Source organism: Peromyscus maniculatus, chromosome 18 (genome assembly GCF_049852395.1).
Source record: "Peromyscus maniculatus bairdii isolate BWxNUB_F1_BW_parent chromosome 18, HU_Pman_BW_mat_3.1, whole genome shotgun sequence".
In the NCBI taxonomy this organism is placed as follows: Eukaryota; Metazoa; Chordata; class Mammalia; order Rodentia; family Cricetidae; genus Peromyscus; species Peromyscus maniculatus.
In genome coordinates this window covers 31,919,523-31,932,410 of record NC_134869.1, presented here as the reverse complement: position 1 = coordinate 31,932,410, position 12,888 = coordinate 31,919,523, and the positions used below count along the sequence as shown (strand labels likewise).

The 12,888-nt window shown below is 40.5% G+C and overlaps 1 protein-coding gene across 1 annotated transcript; it reads left to right on the top strand.

Moving 5' to 3' along the window:
* Window positions 1-5,326: 5,326 nt before the first annotated feature.
* On the top strand, window positions 5,327-8,126 carry Myf5 (myogenic factor 5). The gene is made up of 3 exons (XM_076554405.1): window positions 5,327-5,961; window positions 6,698-6,773; window positions 7,238-8,126. Exons 1-3 carry the CDS (start codon window positions 5,461-5,463, stop codon window positions 7,414-7,416), a joined length of 756 nt encoding a protein of 251 aa, XP_076410520.1. The 5' UTR covers window positions 5,327-5,460; the 3' UTR covers window positions 7,417-8,126.
* Window positions 8,127-12,888: the final 4,762 nt, after the last annotated feature.

Below are 12,888 nucleotides of genomic sequence, written 5' to 3'. Positions count from 1 at the left end.
GCACATGCTAAGTGTTGAATCAAGAAAATACAGACTGACGCTAACATCAATTCTTTTCATTTTATAATAGTAGCAACATCTCAATTGCCCGTCAAGAGGTATGCCACCCCAAGCCATGTTCCTTGCCTTTGCTGGTTTTGGCTGGGGAGAGTAATCATCCTGAGCAAGAGGATGAGCTGTCCTTAGTTTTGTATTAATATAATCTGACTATAACCAGAGGACTGCATTTATTACTGCTATTTCAGAGGATTCTTGGAGTAGAAGCTTATCTGGTAAGTATAAAGTCAGTACTCAAAGACAGGGAAATAATAAGCAAGATTATGCTCTGGACTACTTTTCATCCAGAAAGGGAAGCCTTGGAAAAGGAGCAAGAACATCTATGATCTGTAGAATTATTTGGATGTCTTTGACAATTGTTTCTATAAACCTCTTTCTCAGAGAGCAGCTAGCTAGCAAACTCCAAATTACAGCATAATTTCCAAAAATAAATGCCAAAACATTTGCTAGTCAAACTACCCAACCCAAATATGTGTAACTGCATCTGGGTGGTCTCTAGCCTTAATAGCCATACATATAATATGTCTATGAATGTTTTTCTGGCAACCAAAGGATTTGCCCTAAAATGTGCTTCTATATCAGTATTTTCAAAAACTGAATTCTTTGTGCAATTGACATATCATAACTGAGCAGGAGAAGACATTTACCTTAGAATTACACATATTTCTAATAAGATTTGTACTACGAACTATTCTGCAGCAGAATGTTTTTATCAACCCATGATCTTTTCTTGTTGATGGATTTTATTCAGTCTTTGCAAACCAAATCTTCTCTATCATTCTTAGCTGGGTAACCTGAGAAATTGTTTAGAGTGAGGTTGCCTTTGGAAGCCTCTTCTTTAAATAGAGAAAATATTTTCCAAAGAGTTCATGTGACCTTCAGTACTATAGATGACATGTTAGGCTTTCCAATGAAATCCTTGATGTATTTGTGATTAAACTGTTTTTGTTTGATATTAATGATGATTATCTTTAACCGAAGCCAAAGCCAAAATAAACAAGGCTATGGGAGCAGAAAATTAAGACATAATAACTTGGTAAAGATAAGGACTTTGGGATTGAACCTAAATCTCTTTCCAGAGATTCATATAATGTCAAATATTAAGTAATGAGTCATTTTCTGTTATGCTATTATTGAAATAATTCATAGATATCAAATGTCAATAAGTCTCTCAAGAGCTAACTTTCATCATCCTACAGTATCGTGGAATTCTAAACCTTGACATTGGGGAAATTTGCTTATGTCAAATGATCTCAATTTTCTGCCAAACTCTTTCATGAGGTTTTTTTGTGAGGGGGATAGAAATTTGGAGCTCTTAACAACTATTAAGAGAGGCAGGGGAAATCAGGATGCAGAAAATCCCTTTTAAAATTATGAAGACATTCCTCTACTGTTCATACTCTCCTTTTGGAAATGTCCCCTTTCTTCATTGAGAGACTTTTTCTCTCATATCCCCATGTATAGGTTTAAAAAATGCTTTTACATCTACATATGATTTTAAACATTATATATCTCACTGTCTGATCATTACTAGAGGCAATAGCATGGTAGTCCCTTCCACAGAATTCTCCATTCAGTTCCAAAAACTAATCACATCTTTCCTAGATGATCCTCAGTACTAGAGGATCCTGTCTGCAAAAAGAAAGTTATTTTGCAAGCCTAAGTTCTGAGTCATTCTGTGGGATGAAATGCCCCTGCCATGTGCAGGGGGCAACAATGGCAGTGCTGAGGGGACATGCTATTCTCTCTCCTCTCAAGGCTGCTAAATGCCCTTATATAGTCCTTTGATCTCTCCTGGGAGCCTTCGAATTCAAGCAGAGGCCAATGTCTTCCTCAGCTGTCTTGTCCACAGATTCCTCTTACAACTCTGGCAGGTACTAATGTGTTTACATAGGTGTGCCCAGCTCCCTCCCGGAGCTGATAACAACTGAAAATTGTTTAGCACATTGGGAAGTCATCTACAAGAAGCAAAAGCAGAGTTCTGCAGGTAGAGGCAGAAGTGAGGAGAAACAGTTGTGTGTGTGTATGTGTGTGTATACAAGTGTCTTATGTGTATACATGTGTCTTTGTGTCTCTCTGTAATATATATATATATATATATATATATATATATATATATATATATATATACCAAATATACATTTCCTATACTTCCCTTTTCAATTTCTCCAATTTTGTTTTGTCTTTTGCTATAAGATTCACCCAAATCCCACATGGTCTGTCCTGGAAGAGAACAGCCATGCTTTCTGAGTGGGGAGGGAGCCTTTCTCATCTCTCAGGAGTAGACTTTCTTCTTTCTTTACAGACTACCTCAAGTTTTTGATCTCCCTCTTTTTTTTTTTTTTTAAGCTGTGGCTATGGCTTGAAAGTTTTGACTCATTTTTTATTCTTGTGCTCTGAGATCCTATTTTCAGCACTTGAGTCCCCTGGGCCCTCAACCCGGACCCTGTCTCCCCTCAGCAGGACTCATTAAGCATCCAGCCGCTTGTGTTTCCCCCTGCTTCTTTAGTTCCACTCTGCCTGCTGCACTCGGGTAAATTTGTTTGGAGATCACCTTACCAAAGACAGCCGTAACCTCTGAGAACTTCTGCTACTGACAGGGGCCCCTGAGTGACAGCGTCTTCCCAGGACAGGAGCCCAGAGAAAGACTCCAGTTTGCATGAGTTTCTGCTTGCAGTAGCTGAGGAAGCCCCTGAAGACTGAGAGAGAGTGACTGTATGAAGCAAACAGGATCACCTCCCGGGGCTTGGTGACATTTCTGAGGACAAGGAGACTGTTTGAAATCCCCGTGTGGACAAGGGAAAATTAGCCAGCCCCAGAGTTAAAGTTTAACTTTAAAAAATGAAGACAAAAAAAAAAAAGTGAGAGAGAGAGACAGAATCCTTTCTGGTACTGGGTGACTATGTGGAAATGGTGAAGATTAGTAAACCAGCCATGTCTGGCAGATTCAAGGCAGTAGCTAGTAGGTACATCCATGGAACACGGAGAGGCCAGCCTGGGAGGCAGTCCTAAGACAGGCAGGGCAGAATCCCTGTCTTCCACTTCAACTGTAAGGACCAAATTTGCATCCAAATCACTAAGTTGTTTTAGTTATCTTAAATATGAGACAGGGAAGGGAAGGAGGAAGGGGAAGGGAGGAAAGAAGAGGGGGAGAAGGAAGAAGGGGAGAAAGAAGAGGAAGAGGAGAAGGTTCATGGTTCTGGGTTGTGTGGTTGGTGAGCAGAGCCTCTCTATAGCTCTTGCTGTGAATTTGAGGGTGACAATATCTTCCTTTCCAAAACAATGTCAGTCCCAGAGGCTCCATGTTTGTTCTGTGTGCATTCATATGCATCCACATAAATGAGGCAGGAGCCTTGCTTTCAGGAGTGTGACTTTTTTTTTCTCTCATATTGTCCTAATACTGCATTCATTTCAAAGGCATACATTTGTAACTAGGCCCCAGTACGGTATAGTTGGGTTTCCCATTGGCTAGATGATTAAGTAGTCCCTGGATGTGAGACAGGGTCTGGTTTTCAGAAGAAATCTGTCTTCAAGGTGACAGTACAGGGCAGAGGGAACAGAGACAGATAGAGCTAGCAAGCGCAGTGAGTGACACTGTAACTCTGGCTTTCAGGTCATTCCTAGGAGTGCTTGCTTCCACAGACAGTTACAATTTCTCTGGCCTATAGATACCAGATCAGTCAGTTATGGTTGCTTTAGAAAAATTACTTTGAGTCAACATCATCATCATCAATGACCATCATCACCTTCATCATCATCACCATCATCATCATCAGAATAGAAAGGCCAAAAGAGAGAGAGAGAGGAGAGAGGAGAGAGAGAGAGAGAGAGAGAGAGAGAGAGAGAGAGAGAGAGAGAGAGAGAGAGAGAGAGAGAGAGAGACACTTTGGAGCCACAGCACTTACTTAATTGGATGACACTCTGAACAGTGAACAGTCCGTATTTTTTACAATGGGGCTACAAATCGAGGTCCAAAGCCCCAAAGAACTTGTGTCGACCTTAAGTAATGGTGTTTCTTGAATATGAACAGCATCTCCCTCGCAAGTGATCTGAAAGTGAGTTAACAGTGGAGGAGACATTGTAAAAAACGGAGGAATCAGCTCTTTTTTTTTTTTTTTTAATGGTACCTCCCCCCTTTTGTCTTCTTTGGTCCACCAAAGTTTCAAAAAAGACCTGTCTGCAAATTGCATTTCTGAAAGGCTTTTGTCGCCAAAGTGTGTGAAGTCACTCTGTTACAGGAGCTGGAAATTTTACACTAGCCCAGGATCTCTGTGCCGGCAGCTGGGATGCATCTGTAACGGTGTTAGCTGGCCTGAAAGCAGAAAATTAGCGACCCTGAAGCCTGGCTCGCTGTTTAGTCTGTAGAATGGATAGGGCGGAGCAGAAAACTCCGGAGAAAGGAAACTCCACTCCACGCTGGAAAGGGAGTGTAACTGTGAGAAAGTGAACTTCTGCCTAGCCCAGCCACAGGCGTGGGAATCTTTCTGTGCTGGTACTTAGGTCTGGCACAGAGGGAGAGGGAACAGGCCAGTGTGTGAGGAAGGAAGGAAGGAAGGAAGGAAGCTAGGAGGGGAGGGATGCTGGAGGGTCACCTGGTCCACCTGAGGGCATTTCCTTTTTACAGCAGCAGAAAAAAAAAAATATGACCTCTAACGGAGCCAGGCCTGAAAAGGAAGCTCCAGCGAAGGTCAAACCCATGAAACTCATCAGAGCTCCTTGAGTCCTTTAATCAAACAGATTTTGAAACAGGACACTCCATAAATGAAAATGCCACTTTAATTTTTTTTACGCTATTACCAGGGTACAAACTGACAAAAATCTCTTCAGGTAAAGTTCAAGAAACTGGGAAACAAGCTCCCCCTCAGCCCCTAAGAGTAAAGAGGCGATTCTTCCAGACACTAGGTTCCCTTTTGGCGTCAGATGGAAATGCCGGAGTTTAATGCCTTATTACGATGCTGCTGCTGATTGTGTTAAAATGCGATCGATTTCAAGAAGCCACCCCCACCACCCCATGATCCCTAGGTTTAGAATATCCAGAAGGCCACTGAGCAGGTTGGGCTGTAGTAAAATCATTAGTGTCAAAGGGCCCAGTAAACACCAAATTGTCTCTAGAAGCAAGGCAGAGGTTTGCCCAGACAACCCCGTGGGGGTTGTGGTGGGATATGCTAATAATGCCCAGCTACAGGGACCAGCCTCCCTTCCCATCCCCCAAGAATATATAAAGAGCCCCAACCTCAGCCACCGACCGACCGACCCTGGCCAACAGGCGTCTGTCCTTGTTAATTACAGAGACACGATCCCAAACCCTGAGCTCCGCCTGGGATTTGCTTGCCCGCAGCAGCCAAGGCGTCCGGTTTCTCCCCTCTCTGCTGAATCTAGGTATCCCACCTGCCTCTCTGAAGAATGGACATGATGGATGCCTGCCAGTTCTCACCTTCTGAGTACTTCTATGAAAGCTCCTGTATCCCTTCCCCTGAGGGTGAGTTTGGGGACCAGTTTGAGCCAAGAGTGGCTGCCTTCGGAGCGCACCAAGCTGAGCTGCAGGGCTCCGATGATGATGAGCACGTGCGGGCACCTACTGGCCACCACCAGGCTGGCCACTGCCTCGTGTGGGCCTGCAAAGCCTGCAAGAGGAAGTCCACCACCATGGATCGGCGCAAGGCCGCCACCATGCGCGAGCGCAGACGCCTGAAGAAGGTCAACCAAGCCTTCGAAACGCTCAAGAGGTGCACCACGACCAACCCCAACCAGAGGCTCCCCAAAGTGGAGATCCTCAGGAATGCCATCCGCTACATCGAGAGCCTGCAGGAGCTGCTGAGGGAGCAGGTGGAGAACTATTACAGCTTGCCCGGACAGAGCTGCTCAGAGCCCACCAGCCCCACCTCCAACTGCTCGGATGGAATGGTAAGCCACAACTCCAAGACCGGCTCTCTCTCTTACCTTGGTCTATGGGGAAAGTCCTCGTATCGCCTCTAAACCAGGTACAGAGGGACCGTTGCTTTAAGAGATGTGTTCACAGAACGATGCAAAGAAAAACTGCTGTACAGGATTCTACTTTAACTTCCCAGCGGGGTCTGTATGTATGTACATGGTAGTAAAAGACTGTCATGTATCCCAGGTTAATTTAAATGATTGTTTTCTCTGCTTTTTCCAAAATACATCACTGTGGAACCTAACATACAGCTATCCCCAAGTTTATAACTCAGTGAAGAATTAGACTCCCCAGCCTGGTCCCAATCCCTGCTCTGAGGTCAAGCAGGAAGAAAATGTTGGTTCATTTTTTCCCCCGAGGGTTATCTGCTCCAGTGTGGCCACCTTTTAACGTGTTTTTGCCCTGGGAAAGTGTTCTCTCCCAGGATTAGTACGGCTTCCTTGTACTGCAATCCATTTTGCATGGTTAACCCAGTGCACATGACTGCGAGATTCCATGGTCTTCCCTCTGCTTTTCTCTTCTTCCAGTACAGAGACTGACCTTGGTGCCCTGGCGATGTGGAGACAGCAGCCCCTTCCTAAATCAGTGCTGTGGAGGCAACTAAGAGCAGTCAGTTGATGGAGCTAGGGGCCGGTACTATCGCACCCCAGGTCTATGCGTCTTTTGCCAAAGGCTTAAAAATACATTTCTGTGTGTTTTGTGCTACAGCCGGAATGCAGCAGTCCTGTCTGGTCCCGAAAGAACAGCAGCTTTGACAGCGTCTACTGTCCCGACGTATCAAATGGTAAGAACGGATAACTTTTGAGACATTGAAAGATCTGTTGAGTCTCACAGTTCAGTCTGTCATGGTAGAGTCTGTCCTTCCAAGCCGTCCTGGGAAAAGGAATGAAAGGCTCTCACGGGGAGGCTTTGGCAGAGTAAACATACGTTTTCTGCTACAGATTACCCTAACAGGCAGACAGAGAGACACACTACATGCATGCACACGCACGCACTCACGCACACCCACATGAACACACTCACTTTTGCTTGAAATATTGCCGGGGGTCTTCCCTCCACACCCTTACCCCCAGGAATTGCTAGATATTTGCTGCAAATTTTTACACCAGGCTCTCTGTGATCACCTGACCTAGGCTGTCAAAGGTGCTGACCTACAGTTTAAAGGGCAGCGTAAGCAAGCCCGTCTGTGTGGGGATTTTTTTTTTTAAACCATTTTTTTTCTCCTTGTACTGTTACCATATGCTGCAGATAAAAGCTCCTTATCCAGCTTGGATTGTTTGTCCAGCATCGTGGATCGGATCGCGTCTGCGGAGAGAACCGAGTTGTCTCTCCAGGACACAGCTTCTCTCTCTCCAGCAGCCAGTACGAATTCACAGCCTGCAACCCCAGGACCCTCCAGTTCCAGACTTATCTATCATGTATTATGAACTATCACACCTGAGGAATGATGCCCCACATGTCAGAAGGGAAGACAAGTTACAGATAACATATGCTTTTCAGTTGTAAATATTATCTTGCCACTTTATAAGAAAATGTATTTAACTGAAAGTCATATTTGCAATGATGACTTTTCCTCTTCCTGTTTTTCTCTTTGTCTTCATTTTTAGCTTCCTTTTGTTTTAGATTCATGGTTCCAAAAATATTTTTCTGATGGGGACGATTAATTGACAGTTGCTTATAGCAATTCTTAACTTATACATATATAATGTAAATATTGCTCATCAAAAATAACTTTGGTATTTGGATCTCTATTTTTGTCTTCAAAAACATTTTAGTAGCTTGGAATCCATTACAGGGAATTAAAAATATATTTAACTTTTACTCTTCTCTTTAATCTCTTGTTCATATTGTATCAAATGAAAATATAACAATGCTGCCTAAAAGTATATATTTTCATCTTTTCTTGTAATGAATACTTCTTTTCAATGTAAACAATAAATAGTACATTGTGGATAATTTCAAAATATAAAAATTTTGTGAATTCCACTATAAATAAAATTGTTTACTGAAACAAATATTTTGTTTCTTGGCTTTTAAAAAGAACATCTTTAATGCAATTAACAAATCATGAACATGAAGCCTTTAAGTTGAGGTTAGAGATAATCTCACAGTTGACCTTATAGATAAATGTGGATATAATTTACGAATTTCTTTTAGATCATGTTATGTCACCTAGGAAAATATCATATTTTTATTTTAAAAATATTTCAAGAATGCCTGCTAAATAAAGCCCCCCCCCCGCCGTCTTTGCTGAAACTCCATACAATGTCTAGTTGTATATGGGAAAGGAAAATAATTTTTTTCAAGATAATATCATTTGTTCAAGCAAAACGACTGAACAATATTATATCATTTTTCTATCTATAATACTTGGCCAATCATGATCTAGGCTTTATTAACTTTTTCTATATGCCTGAAAATAGCTTGATAAACATACTATTGTTACCAATAAAATATTTAAAGGAAGTGGATAATTGTCTCATATTATTAGAAAGCCAGCATAAGGAATCTTCACAACTATGTAGCAAAGTGAAATATATGGTGTTCTCCCTCATTTTTATAGTACTTTAGAAGTTTCAGTAACCACATTATAAATGTGTATGCATATGTGTCTGGGAAATGGACAGGTATCTTTTATTATTCCCTTAAAGCTCTTCTGGAAGAAATTGAAATGAAAAGTGGATGATTAAACAGAAAATCAAATTCAGACAGTCATTGGAACAATTTTTTATAAGTATTCTACTGAGAGGGGTAAAAAGAACCCACCCCTGAAGCATAGGAAATAGCTGTTAATAGAGGCCAAATATAGATAATACCTTCATCCTCTGAGTTGTTTGTTTTATTTTATTTCTTGAGGCAGATTTTGCTGTATAGTGCCTGCTGGTCTCAAACTCGCAGGCTAGCTGTGAGCCTGCTGTGATCTCTCTGCCTGTGCTGGGATTACAGTGCGTGCCACCCAACCCAATCTCTAATTTGGCTATTAGTGTGAAACTGATTAACGTTTAAGACTGCATTTCTAACCAATGCATGTAGACGCACCATAGCAGGTTAGCAAGTACTCCTGTTCTCCAGAAGGCTTTGCCATGTCTCTCTTTGGTTTTCTGTGCTTGTGTCCAGTCATGAGGCTCAAAGGAATATAAATGGGGGAGAAGGCCTGAGCTACAAACTGATTGTGGCCACTGTCACTATATTAGTTAGCATGATGATACCACAGTATGGAAAAGTCTTTCTTTTCCCTGACCTGAGATCATAAGGATTCTAGTTGAAGAAGCTCCAAGAAACAAGATAAAGAGTCCTACGTGATTTAATATAAATTTGTCTTATTAACTTGTATTAGGCATATTTTCTCCACTTGCTATTTCTACAGAGAATATAGAAGTTCATTGTTCTTGGCAAAATAAGGAAGGACGGACTTACTCAAGTGCTGCTTTTATAAGGCACAGTTATAAATGTAACCATATCTGCTCCATTAAACTTGTTGCTGAGAAAGAAAGAAATAGTCTCTTCAGGGAAGAGCAGACCAATTAGTTGTCCAATACCAATGGTCATCTTAACAAGCATATACATACAGGTAACATATGGACTATGGATTGAGAATGTTGCAGTTATGTATTTAGGAATATATATATATATATATATATATATATATATATATATATGTATATATATAAAGAGACCATGTATTTGAAAAAGATCAAGAAGAGGAGTGTATAGTAGGGTTTGGAAGAAGAAAAGGGAAGGAGGAAAATGATAGAATTTATTATAATCTCAAAAATATTAATATTATTTAAATATTTAATAATTAAAATATGAAATATTTTAAAAGACAAGGAAGGTAAAGTTTTGTAATTCCTTACAAAATTAAAATACAATGCTGTAGAAAATGTAATAAAATTTCTCATTCAAAAGTAGTAACACTGACTCTGCCTACAAAATCTAACTATTTTCGTTACTGTGCAAGTGCATTTAATATGTTCAATGTACTAGAAAGTATTACTTTAAAAATATATAATTTCTTTAATATAAGTATTACTTTATAAAGTACTTAAAGTATTTAGAATTTTCCCTGGGATCTAGATTTAATTCAGCAGATAATTAGGGACAAAACTCTCAGTGCCAGATTGTTCACTGAATCCTGTTTCTAACATTATTGCATGGAAGGCTGGGGTCTGTTTAGCCAATAACCCACAACACGTTTTCTGCAGTCTTTGATTTCTTCTTGCACAAAGGCCTTTGGAAATTGCCCTCCTGATGATTCAGACCCAGAGACATCTTCTTGATCCCTAGGAAGCAACAGGGTGGGTGACGTAGCATACAAATGTGCAGTCAAGGACTTTGTCATCTGTAAATCTTAGGAAGTGAACAGCTAGCTGGCCTGCCTCTGCATTTGTATGAGACCACTTCACCTCAGCTGAGGGACTAACACTGAGACAAATTTCTAGCAGTGACAAACAGTATTGTTCCTTAAAATAAAACCTACTTGGGAGGAGTTTCCAAGGAAAGAGCCTAGAGAGCTTCCCTTTTCTCATGCCCAGGATGTAGAGTCTCTGAGCTCTGTATGAAAAATGAATCTAGAACTTTGTAGAGATTGCCAGCCACTGTGTGGAAGCTAGTTGCTATACTCAAGCTCCTGATTGCCTTAAGTTTCCGTTCATTTGAGAAATGCAATTTGATGAAGTTGGTGGCTACTTGATTCCCATACATTCCTCTTTAGAATAGTTTTCTTACTATTATTTAATCTGAGAGTTGTATTTTCTGCAATTCTCCCATTGGGGTTGCTAGATTAAAGAAGTAATTTAATTCTCTGTCTTATGGAGGCAGTGTTTCTGGGAATAACATCAATGTGCAACTATTTGTAACCCCCAGAAAAGACCTGTGTGAATAACAAAGTACTTCTGAAAATATTAGCACTGAATTTACCCATGTTGCCCATAAAGTACAGAATATCAAATTTATTTACTTAAAGAATTGTAATTATAGGCATTTTTATTTGGTTAGTGATTTACTTTGTAATAAGATTATAAAAATTGACTACTAAAGTTATTATAGCCATAAAACCTTATAAAAGTTATCGTTTGTAACCAGAAAATAAGACAAATCTCAACTATATACCAGCTGATACACATCAATATAGTTTAAGCAGGAAGTGATGAAGAAACGATTAACAAATATTAAATTTTTGTCATTGTACAAATAAGAAATTTGAAACATGAAGAGTAATAATTCCTGAGAACACATACCTGTCCCAGGAGAATTTCTTTACATCACACGTTCCAGGAGACTCAGGTAAACGTTGTAAGGCTTCTTATGATGTAACAAAAAAAAAATCAATATTTCTGCTATATTTTCTCAACTACTTACTTTTCTTATTGCTGTAGCAGAAGCAACAAAAAATTGGACAAGAAGGAACATAAGCAAGGAAGTGTTTAGTTTGGTTTATACTCCATCGCGGCTAGGTAGATATGGTGGCAAGTGAAGGAGGTAGCTGCTCTTATTCCATCTCAGGAAGCTGAGAATGAACAGGAAATGGGCCTGGATTACAAACCACAAGGACTGCCTCCAGAAGCACACTTCCTCCAAGTAAGACCCAGCTCTTAAAGATTGCACACAATCTTCCCAAACAGTGCCACTACCTTCTGAAATTCTAGTGATCAAACAAACTGGGGTCCATCTCACAATCCAACCATAACTCTTTTAGTGAAACAAGTTATAAAAGCCAGGTAAGAATGAAAGAGAAGTAAATTAGCCCTCTTTTTTCAGAGGTGACTGGAATTCTCCATTCTTTATTTTTTTATCCAATTCATTCTTCTTTTTTAAAGATGTATTTATTATGTATACAGCATGAAGGACTGCATGCCAGTAGAGGGCGCCAGATCTCATTACAGATGGCTGTGAGCCACCATGTGGTTGTTGGGAATTGAACTCAGGATCTCTGGAAGAGCAGTCAGTGCTCTTAACCTCTGAGCCATCTCTCCAGCCCCCTACCCAATTCATTCTATGACTTCTGCTTCTATTCTTCTTTCCTTTCTTTTCTGCTGACAATATTGTGGATAGAGCCTAGGGTATCATGGATGCTAGGTAAGTGCTCTTCCACTGAGCTATAGCCTTAGCCCTTGCTGGCACTATAAGGAAAAAGCAATTCTCTTTCTGCTGGAGTAGTAATATATGAGGGCTTTATTTTCTTTGAAGCAGTCATCTGTCCTCTTACACCCATGAGAGCAGATTCTTCCTAATGATAAAGCTAGTGTATAGATAGATATATTCCCGAAAATGATCATTGGGCCAACAGATCCTAAAGAGTCTGAATATCTGCTCTTTCCCGTATTTTATACCTTCAGAGCCAACATATTATTCTTTTTTCTTAAACCAATAGATGTGTGGACATTGTTAACTGAAAGAGACACAGATTTACATAATTCCATTGTCTGAATACTCATCAATTGTCTCAGAATATTTATCCAATCATATTTAATTTTTTTCCCCTAGCTTAATACACATAGGGTAACAACAAAGAAAATTTGGTAACAAAGGTCTAGAAATGTTTATTTCAGTCTCCTGTCTACCTCTCTTGAGCTACCTCTTTCTAGATGAGTCCCTGTTACTTCCACCCCAGCAATGGAAGGGGAGTTTCTCAATCATCATGATTCCTTTACATCTTCTCTTCTGTCTGAAAACTCCACAGAGCTCTTTCCTACTTCACCTGTATAAGCCACACTCTTGTGGATCTCAGCTCTAGGCATTCGTCTGGACTACTCCTTCTCTGACTTCGGCCACACCTCTTTAAGCAACTTCACAGACTTCTTCTGGAGGGCACCACATTGATGGCAAATTTAGTGTGGGCACTCTGTGGCCCAGAAGACCTGAACTCAAGTAATTTTCCTGTCTAGCTAGTATAGTTA